Consider the following 11,313-nt stretch of genomic DNA (forward strand, 5'->3'; position numbering starts at 1 on the left):
ATTTTGTATGCTCGAATAGCTCATGTATCAACAAAGGCTGTCCTTATCTTCCGTGTTAGGCGGGTTATTCTCAAGAGGAGTGGACTCTGCTCCTCACTCACGAGAAAATGGCTGGTCAACGGGATGCCCAGTCCCATGCTTTATGCAAACTAAATCAAAATTAATTGCAAACAAAACTCCCCCTGGGACCTGATGTATGTTGGAGGCACTCGTTGTTTCGAGCAAGCCATGGATTGATGCTTGTTGGTGGAGGGGGAGTATAAACTTTACCATTCTGTTTGGGAACCGCCTATAATGTGTTTAGCATGGAAGATATCGCCATCTCTTAGTTGTTACGTTGACAATGAAAGTATACCGCTCAAAATGCAATTTATCTCTATTTCAAAACCAAGCTCTGGCACCTCTACAAATCCCTGCTTCCCTCTGCGAAGGGCCTATCCATTTATTTTTATGTTGAGTCATCACCCTCTTATTAAAGAGCACTAGCTGGAGAGCACAGTTGTCATTTGCATTCATCACTATTAATATATGTTGGGTATGACTATGATTGGATCTATTTTACCATGAATTACAATGTCTAGTCAGTCCTTGATCTTCAAAGGTGCTCTGCATTTATGTTTTGCGGTCTCAGAAAGGGCTAGCGAGATACCATCTTGTTATATCATATTATGATTCTTTTGAGAAAGTGTTGTCATCCGAGATTTATTATTATGACTTGCTAGTTGATTATGCTATTGATACGAGTAATTGTGAGACCTGAGGATTATTGCAAATGTGGTTAGTTATGATCTATGCTGAAAACTTGAATGCTGGCTTGACATAGTTACAACAACAAGAGCAAACAGAGTTTATAAAAGTTTTTCTTTCTTTCTTTCAGTTTGTCAACTGAATTGCTTGAGGACAAGCAAGGGTTTAAGCTTGGGGGAGTTGATACGTCTCGGTCGTATCTACTTTTCCAAACACTTTTGCCCTTGTTTTGGACTCTAACTTGTATGATTTGAATGGAACTAACCTGGACTGACGCTGTTTTCAGCAGAATTACCTTGGTGTTGTTTTATGTGCAGAAAGCAAATATTCTCGGAAAGTCCTAAAACTCCACGGAATACCTTAGAAAAAATAATAAAAAATCCTCGCCAAATATGAAGACCAGGGGGCCCACACCCTTTCCACGAGGGTGGGGGGCGCGCCCCCCCTAGGGCGCGCCCCCTACCTCATGGGCCCCCTGTTGACCCTCCGACGCCAACTCCAACTCTATATATTTGCTTTCGGAGAGGAAAAAACCAGGGAGAAGAAATCATCGCGTTTTACGATACGGAGCCACCACCAAGCCCTAAAACCTCTTGGGAGGGCTGATCTGGAGTCCGTTCGGGGCTCCGGAGAGGTGGATTCGTCGCCGTCGTCATCATCAACCATCCTCCATCACCAATTTCATGATGCTCACCGCCGTGCATGAGTAATTGCATCGTAGGCTTGCTGGACGGTGATGGGTTGGATGAGATTTATCATGTAATCGAGTTAGTTTTGTTAGGGTTTGATCCCTAGTATCCATTATGTTCTGAGATTGATGTTGCTATGACTTTGCTATGCTTAATGCTTGTCACTAGGGCCCGAGTGCCATGATTTCAGATCTGAACCTATTATGTTTTCATGAATATATGTGAGTTCTTGATCCTATCTTGCAAGTCTATAGTCACCTACTATGTGTTATGATCCGGCAACCCCGAAGTGACAATAATCGGGACCACTCCTGGTGATGACCATAGTTTGAGGAGTTCATGTATTCACTATATGCTAATGCTTTGTTCCGGTTCTCTATTAAAAGGAGGCCTTAATATCCCTTAGTTTCCAATAGGACCCCGCTGCCATGGGAGGGTAGGACAAAAGATGTCATGCAAGTTCTTTTCCATAAGCACGTATGACTATATACGGAATACATGCCTACATTACATTGATGAATTGGAGCTAGTTCTGTGTCACCCTATGTTATGACTGTTACATGATGAACCGCATCTGGCATAATTATCCATCACTGATCCGGTGCCTACGAGTTTTCCATATACTGGTTTACGCTTATTTACTTTCCCGTTGTTACTGTTATAATCACTACAAAATACCAAAAATATTACTTTTGCTGTCTTTACTTTTGTTGCCGTTACCACCACTATCATATTACTGTGCTACTAAACACTTTGCTGCAGATACTAAGTTTCCAGGTGTGGTTGAATTGAAAACTCAGCTGCTAATACTTGAGAATATTCTTTGGCTCCCCTTGTGTCGAATCAATAAATTTGGGTTAAATACTCTACCCTCAAAAACTATTGCGGTCCCCTATACTTGTGGGTTATCAATTAATGATTCACTTCACAGGAAAGATAAGGGTACCAACTACCAAGACATTTCATCTCATCTGGCCCCTATTGCCTAAGATAATTGATTAAAAAACAAGTGGCAAATTTAACTAAATTGGCACCTACATTTTGCCAAAAAGATAACTTATTACAAAAAAACAAAAGCATCTACCTATCCATGTACAGAAAAATAACAATAAAATGGTGCATACTAAATCAACTAAATCAAAATGTTCTAAATCAACTAAATCAACTAGCCTACTAAATCAACTAGCCTACTAAATCAACTAAATCAAGATGTTCTAAATCAAGTAAATCAACTACATACTAAATCAACTAAATTAAAATGTTCTAAATCAACTAAATCAACTAGCCTACTAAATCAAAATGTAGCAGGGAGGAGGGGTTGTGGATGGAGGAGGGAGGAGGGAGAAGGAGGGGCGACTCGAGGAGGGAGAAGAGAGTAGGACGGAGGAGGAAGACGGAGCGAGGAGGGGCCAACCGGCAGCGAGTGGAGGGAGGATGGAGAAGGAAGGCAGAGCGAGGAGGGGCCGACCAGCGGCGACTAGAGGGAGGACGGAGGAGGAGGCTGGTACCGAGTCCAACGAGGAGGAGGAGGAGGTGGCGGCGGCGCAGATTGGAGGAGGGGCGATGGGGGAGGACCGGCGTGAGGGGTTGGGGGGGGGAGATCGAGTGAGTGTGGGTGTGAGTGGATCGGATAGGTCGGAGAGTGGGGGAGATGGAATGGCTTAGTAGTAGCGCGCTATAGCAAAAGGCGCTACTGCTAAACAACCTAGCAGTAGCGCCTTTCACAAAGAGCGCGCTACTGCTATGTGTCAACATGTAAAAATAGACATCAAAAATACATTGATCATCAATGATCTTTTTGTGTACAATCTGATTTGTCAATATGAGACCTCACCAGTTTAGGAATTGCTGAAGACTCATATTGCGACCACAAATTTTACACATAGAGTTCAATGAAGACCAAGTGGTTGTGAAAGTTTGAGAAGTAACATATTTAAGGTGGTACAAACTCTCTTCACGAAGCAAAGTGGGACTAAATTTTTTAGTAAATTTATCAGTAGCGGTTATTGTGTAAATGCGCTACTACTATGGTCCCTAGCAGTAGCGCTCTTCATGCAAGCGCGCTGCTGCTAGAACTAGCCTCGCGGTGGCGGCGTGGCAATTATAGCAGTAGCGCGTCTTAGAGTGGGCGCGCTACTGATACATTCATTTCAGCAGCGAGGTTTGTGCGCGAGCGCTACTGCTAGTTAGCAGCAACGCCTTATTTTAAAGCGCGCTGCTGGTAAGATTCTGTGTATAGGCTTTTCCCTAGTAGTGTGGTGCCAATGCCCCAAGGTGAAGTCGCTTTTGTCAATGTCAGAGAGGTTCTCAGTGATTTCTTGGCTTCGCAAAGGGTCATTTTCTCTTCTATCTCCAAATGTCCTTTTGGTCAAGCGTTTGTTAGATGCAACAGTAAAGCAGATAGGGATTCCTTGGTCAATAGGAGCCTGCATCCTTCGATGACATCCACATCATTTTCCAAAAGCATGATCAAGGTATGAACTGGAGGAAGTTTAACTTGGCCAGAGACTGCTTGCTGTTGTTAGTTGGTTTCCCTGCGGATCTGCGCTGTATGAATGAGCTCAATAATGATGTCTCTAGTTTTGGGAAGTTACTGTCTTGGGACAGAGTAAAAACCACTGATGCAGCAGTGGCAGTTAAAGTCAGAATCGATGCTCTGTCAGGAACTGCGCTGTATGAATGAGCTCAATAACGATGTTCCTGTCAGTTTGGCAGTCACCGAGGACAGGCATTTCGAAGGTGAATCTTGGACTTGCCCAATCATTATTTTTCAGGAAGAGTTGTTGGGCGGTGTCCCCACAGTTGAGGAGCCCATTCCGGTAGATGGCAACCCACACCCAAGACCTCCTGAGCAGCATCACCATCCGAATCAGCACAACCTCTTCTTTGGACCTGTACCGCAGCATGATAACAACGAGCAGCCTGAGAATGCTCAAGATGTTTAGAATGGAGATGCACAGAATGCAGATGATCTTGGTTGGGGCCACTAGGCAATGCCTCCTCTCCTCGATAATGCGCTGGTGCAGAATCAAGCTGCTGCGCAAGCTCTTGAGATGGATCACAGTGGCCTCACTCTCTCTCTGGGCATTGACTCCAACAGTGTTGAAACTGCAAATTCAGTTCAAGGTGCCGACAATCTTTTGTTGTTTGGAAATCTCCTAGTTCCACATGATCCGCCAGTCTTGATGCCAGAGATTCAGCTTCTAGATCTCAATATGCCACTTGAGGTGGAATTGCAGCAACCAGAGATCCCTGTTGCATTGCTGCATGCTGACCTGCAGGAGGAAATGGAGCAGCAACTGCCAAAAGCCCATATTGATGTTGCAATGTTTGTACCACCGGATGTGCAGGTTAATGATGCCACTGCCTTGCAGATGTCGCAGGATCAGCCACCTCCAGGGATGTCAGAATTGCACAGCCAGGACGATCCGCTACCTGATAACGCTCTGCTTCCACATCATATGTTGATGGCCCCTTTTGCTGCTCAAGAGGACAACTATCATCAACAGATAGTTGGTACTGCTGCTGAGCCTGAGGAAGCTGCTCCAGATAAATTTCAAGAGCCTGTTATTTCTGCCACAGTCAACCAAACAGTAAACACTGCAGCTTCAGAACTACCCAGCCCAGATTCAGGTAGTTCTAATCCTCCTCCTGGCTTCCCTTTGCCCATTTTTAAAGACCAAATTCATGTGGGTGCTTGTCAACTTTTGCCTAATGCAGCAGACCCAATCATGCAAAAGATGTTTCTATCCCAAGCACAGGAAGAACTGCACAAGGCCTGCACTGACCATGAAGAAGCAAAGCTTTAGAAGAAGTATTTTGCTCCTGAAGGGCAGCCTAAGGATGTGATTCAGGTACCTAATGAGTGGGCAAATTTTATTGCTCTTGCACTGCTTACTCCATATAAGTTTGAGTGGGTTAAATAGTTGCTTTCTTCTTAGTTATGGAAAATTATTTCAGAAGATTCAGATAGCTCCAACTTGAAACCTTTTGTCTTACCTGAGGAATGTGAATCTGTCCTGCAGAGCATTTGCCAGAATAAGAATGATAAAGAGGTGCTCCCCACTGCTGTGGCTTCCACTCCACCTTCAAAGCCCTCATCAGTTGGAATGTCCTCCAGCACCTCTGCCATCCAAGTGTACAAAAAGAGGAAGGAAAAAGCTCCACTTGTTGAAACCCAGGTGAGAAGAAGTTGTAGAATTCAGCAATTCAATCATGGTTACAGAAAGAAAACATGCATGGATAGAAACTGCTTGCCTTGCAATGTTAATCCTCCTTCATTACCCAGCAAAGTGGTTAAAAATCTCTCTATTGCTTTTTGCAAGATTCCTGAGAAAGACTGCTCAGATGAGGCCCTACACCAAGCCAAGAAGAAGAAAGGGAGCAAGGACAAAGAGGTGAAAGAGAAGAACAAGAAGACCCCACAGAAGGGGGGACTGCCCAACCTTGCATAAGGATTTCGTAGGAGATCTGTCTAGTTTCATTTTGAGCTATGGATGTATTGGTTATGTCATACCTAATGATCTTGTGTAAACCCATGTTTCGGGGTGAGGTTGAGATGGCACTTTTAGTTCTGTTGCAGACTGAGATCTTTAAGTTATGCAAAGCTATGCAGATTTGTCATATCCAGTTATTTCTGCATTTCTATCATGAATAAGCAATGGAAAATCTTGAACTGGAATATTAGAGGCATCAATGATAAAGATAAGTGGTTAGCTATTCAAAACAAAATTGATGAGACAGACTGTGACTTGATTTGCATCCAAGAAACAAAGAGGGAAACACTTGACAGCAGGTATCTTAAGCAGTTTTGCCCAAAACGTCTGAACAAGTTTGATTACCAACCATCTGTAGGTGCATCAGGAGGGTTACTAGTGGTCTGGAATGATTCCCTTTTCACGGGAGAGACTATCTCTAAAAACTCCTCTATCTCCATTCGGTTCACCTCCAAGCTCTCTTCTGATACCTGGACTTTATCAAATATCTATGGCCCTTGTCATTCTTCTGACAGGGTTATTTTCATGGACTAGTTTTCTAATATTCACATTCCTGATGATTGTAATTGGTTGATGCTGGGGGATTTCAATTATATTAGGTATCCTTCAAACAGAAACAGAGAAGGGGGTAATCTCAATGATATGCTCCTATGCAATGAAGCAATCGGCAATTTGGGCCTTCTAGAAATTCCATTGAAAGGGAGAGCATTTACATGGAGCAACATGCAGACAACCCCTTTACTTGAGAAACTTGATTGGGTTTTTTCTTCTGAAGCTTGGACTTCCAACTTCCCTAACACCATGTTGTTGCCTCTCTCAAAGCCTACTTGTGATCATGTCCCATGCATCATTAATATTGGCACCAGGATTCCAAAGTCAAAGATTTTCAGGTTTAAAAATTACTGGATGCAGATTGATAGTTTCAAGGACACTGTGAAAAATATTTGGCAACAAGATGTTAATGAAACTGATAGTGCAAAGAGAATCACTGCTAAGTTTAAGAGACTGAGAAAGGGCCTGAAGATTTGGGCCAAAGAGCTCTCACAGCTGTCTAAACTTATTCAAGCTTGTAATGACCTCATTCTGCTTTATGACATTTTTGAAGATTTTAGATCTTTATCCACTGTTGAATGGAATGGCAGAGAAATTGTTAAAAAGCATCTTCTTAACTTGTTGGAAATGCAAAGAGAATATTGGAAGCAAAGAGCAACAATTAGATGGATCTTGCAAGGGGAGGCTAATACTAAATATCTGAAAGTAAAAGCGACCATTAATTTCAGAAGAAACTACATTGCTAGTTTGTAGGATGAAGCTGGTAACATGCAAGATGATCATCAGACTAAAGCTGCAATTCTGTGGAAAGCTTTCAAGCACAGACTCAATGCTTCTGTGCCCACTTTTGATCTTCTGAACCTTGAGTCCCTTGTCCCAAAGATGCCTGAACTAATTGAGCTTGACAAGCCTTTCACAAAGGAGGAGATTGATGCAGTGGTTAAAGATCTCCCTTCTGATAAAGCACCAGGGCCAGATGGCTTCAATACTGATTTTATCAAGCATTGTTGGGACGTCATTGCTCCAGATTTCTATAAGCTGATTGAAGACTTTTACAATGGCAAATTAAACTTGTAGAGTATCAACTCTTCTTTTATTACTCTGTTGCCAAAAAAAGATGCTCCTGTCAATGCTAATGATTTCAGACCAATCTCTTTGCTCAACTGCTCCATAAAAATCATCACAAAACTTCTTGCCAGCAGACTGCAGGCTGTCATCCTAAAGCTGGTTCATCAAAATCAATATGGGTTCCTTAAGAAGAGATCAATACAAGATTGTTTGGCCTGGTCATATGAGTTCATTCACCAATGTCATCAATCTGGGCAAGAATTAATTATCTTAAAGTTAGATTTTGAGAAAGCTTTTGATATAATTGAGCACGAAGCTATCAGGAAAATTCTCATTGCTAGAGGCTTTGGACCTAAGTAGATTATGTGGATGGATATGATTTTCTCTTCCGGATTTTCTTCTGTGCTGCTAAATGGGGTGCCTGGAAAGCAGTTTCTCTGTAAAAGAGGAGTTAGGCAAGGGGATCCTCTCTCACCTTTACTGTTTGTCATAGCTGCCGATCTGCTTCAAACAATGTTAAATGAAGCTATGAGGAACGGTCTGATCTCTGCCCCTATACACACTAATTCTGATCAGGATTTTCCTGTAATCCAGTATGCATATGGTACAGTCCTTGTCATGCAAGCCAATGCTGCTCAGCTGCACCAGCTCAAAAACTTGCTCATGTATTTCAGTACCTTCACTGGCTTGAGAGTCAATTATGAAAAATCAGTGATTGTTCCTATTAACACTACAAATGATAAGATGCTGGAATTGGCTAATATTATGGGTTGCAAAGTTGGATCTCTTCCCTTCACATACTTGGGTTTACCTCTCTGTCTGTCCAAGCCAAAGATTGATGATTTTATGCCCATCATGCAAAGAATTGAAAGAAGGCTGGCTGGTTGTTCCTCCATGTTATCTTATGGAGATAAATTGGTTCTGGTAAAGTCTGTGTTCTACAGCCTGCCCATTTTTTTCATGTGTACACTTCCACTTCCAGCTGGTGTCATGGAGCAAATTAAGAAATATCTCAAACATTTTTTTGGAGGAAATATGGAATGGAAGACAGGGGCACTGCCTTGATTGCTTGGGACAAAGTTTGCCAACCAAAAGAAAAAGGAGGACTTGGGGTGTTGGATATTGCCAGTCACAACAAATGTTTACTTATGAAGCATGTCCACAAGTTCTTAAATCAACAGAATATTCCTTGGGTCAAATTGATTTGGGAGACTTATTATCCTGACAGAATGCTTCACACTAACCCACAAGGATCTTTTTGGTGGAAAAGTATTCTCAAGTTAGTGCCTGAGTTTAGACAAGCTGCTGTCCCCAAGATAGGCTCTGGCAACACTATAAGATTTTGGTTTGACAACTAGAATCAGGGCATCTTGAAAGACAGATTCCCTTAGTTGTTCTTTTTCAGTAGGCAAGAGCAGATTTCTGTCCAGAAAATCAAAGGGTTGGAGGATGCATCTGAACATTTCTTTACTCCATTATCAACCCAGGCCCATCAACAATTCCAAGAACTATCTGCCCTCATGCAGGCTACCCAATTGAATAATACTCTGGACACCTGGTGCCTACCATGGAACAAGCATAAAAATGATTTTTCGGCTATCAAAATGTACTGCCACATGTAAGGAAAAGAAGTAGCCTCTCCACTCTTTAAGAGGATCTGGAAAAGTGCTGCCATGTTAAGATATAATATCTTTCTATGGTTACTGCTGCATGATAGAGTAAATGTCAGAAATCTTGCCAGAAAGCACTTTCATCTGCCAAATTACAACTGTGAACTTTGTAACTGTTCCTGTGAAGAAACCAGCCTCCATCTCATCTGAGACTGCCCTTTTGCTCTGCAATGCTGGGATTCAATTGTTCCTTCCAAAGTCAGAGGTATAAATGCTTTCGATGAGATCAACTTGCTGTCAATCCATCTGCCCAAGCAGTTTGCAATGAGCATCATCACCATGGGTTGCTGGCACATTTGGATGCAGAGAAACTCCAAAAAATTTAAAGCGCAAAACCCATCGGTTCACGGATGGAGAAAGCTACTCAAAGATGATCTAAAGTTGATGATTCTGAGAACCAAAGAAAAACACAGGGAAGCTTTTAGTGGATGGATTACAGATAATCTAAATTAATTGATCATGGACATTCCTAGAGCTGGTATTGGTTAGATGGCTCCTTTTGTTTTTTTCTTTACTTGTATGTAAATAACTTTGAGTTACTTTGAATGAAAATTGCCGTAGAACCATTGTTCTACGGTTTTCGGTTCAAAAAAAAATGCTATAGTACAGATAGGTCACACAAATGTTATACGGCGCTTTAAAACACAACTAGCTATACACAGAGCAATATTATACTCATATACTCCCTCCGTTCCTAAATACTTGTCTTTCTAGAGATTTCAACAAGTGACTACATACGGCGTAAAATGAGTGAATCTACACTTTAAAATATGTCTACATACATCCGTATGTTGAGTTCATTTGAAATGCCTAAAAAGACAAGTATTTGGGAACGGAGAGAATATATGCCATGTCATAGCAAGCACTTGGTAGCTAGCTAGCTATTCGACCTATGCGTATACGGATAATACTATCTCTCAGGTCCATCGTAGATGAGTCATGCCTCATGAATGATTCATGAGCACTGCTCGTCTGCTCCATGGTCCAGGGAGAAGATTAGACGTACGGCCGGTCGGCAGATCAGTTGCCGGCGCCCCAGAGGAAGGCGCCCATGGCGAAGCTGCGCTTCTGGTGGACGCTGCCGTGGACGGGGAGGCCGTAGTCGGAGAGGAGGCGGTCGAGCTGCCACTCGGGCATGGCCTCGTAGTTGGCCCTGGTGTACCTCGGGTAGTGCAGCGGCATCTGGAAGCGGCGCGCGCCCTGCTGCTCCCTGTCCCCGTATCTCGCCGCCGCCCGGCCCTTCCCACCGCCGTTCGCCGCCATCGTCTCCATGGCCGCCCTCGAGATGAAGCTAGGAAGCTTTGTGCGTGGTGGTGGTGTGTGGTGTGACTGTGTTGCACCACACAGTCACACCGCACAGGCGATCGCCTTTTATAGGTAGCTCCGGCCGGGCGCGGCATAGGAAATATCACGCCGGAGCGCTTTGGTTAGTTAATCACGAGGAATGCAGGTGAGCCAGCTATAACTTTGTGGCCCGTGTGTTCAGCCGGCGTGGTGTGTGCAGGCCGTGTACGTGTGCGAGCCGCGAGCGGGCAACGGCTGGCTTGGCCCGGTTGGAAGGGGCAGTTGGCAGGCACGGCGTGCGTGGACGGCGGACGTCCCACGCCCGTGCCTTGGCAGTTGACACCCGCGTGCCGTGCGTGCATGCAGGTCAACGACGCCCTGCGCCGTCCGTTGCGAACTTGCCAAGCTCTGTCTGTGCTGCGCGTCTACTGCACAACATAGCAGGCCCGTGTTTTGGACTGGCGGCTGGGGTTTGCTGGTTTAATTAAGCCGGCCAGGATGGAATCTGGCTGGAATCAGACGATCGATCTGACGGGCGTTGCGAGGGTTTACAAGTGTGGTGTATCACGTGATGCCTGACCTCTCCTCGCGTCTCTCGCCCATGACCCATCCAGTGCTTCATCCGGATTTCTTGTTCATCGAGGACTTCTCTGTGGAAAGGATTGATCGAACAATGGCCAGCATGCGCGCATAGGCACGGAAACGTAAAATAATGGCACGTGATCGATTGAGCGGCGGTGGTGATCGTGCGGTAGTGCGGTGAGCACCGAGACGGCAATGGTTTCATGGCCCCCCAACTAACTGGAA

At 44.1% G+C, this 11,313-nt stretch overlaps 1 protein-coding gene across 1 annotated transcript; it reads right to left on the minus strand.

Annotated features, from left to right (window-relative positions):
• Positions 1–9,830: 9,830 nt before the first annotated feature.
• On the minus strand, positions 9,831–10,582 carry LOC123058153 (uncharacterized). Its single transcript, XM_044480971.1, has one exon. The coding sequence runs from the start codon at positions 10,492–10,494 to the stop codon at positions 10,243–10,245; it is 252 nt and encodes an 83-aa protein (XP_044336906.1). The 5' UTR covers positions 10,495–10,582; the 3' UTR covers positions 9,831–10,242.
• Between the last annotated feature and the right edge of the window lie 731 nt (positions 10,583–11,313).

This window comes from Triticum aestivum, chromosome 3A (assembly GCF_018294505.1).
Source record: "Triticum aestivum cultivar Chinese Spring chromosome 3A, IWGSC CS RefSeq v2.1, whole genome shotgun sequence".
Taxonomy (NCBI): domain Eukaryota; kingdom Viridiplantae; phylum Streptophyta; class Magnoliopsida; order Poales; family Poaceae; genus Triticum; species Triticum aestivum.

Excerpts from the sequence above, each read along its gene's own strand:
- LOC123058153 (XM_044480971.1), bottom strand. The coding sequence starts at position 10,494 with ATGGAGACGATGGCGGCGAACGGCGGTGGGAAGGGCCGGGCGGCGGCG.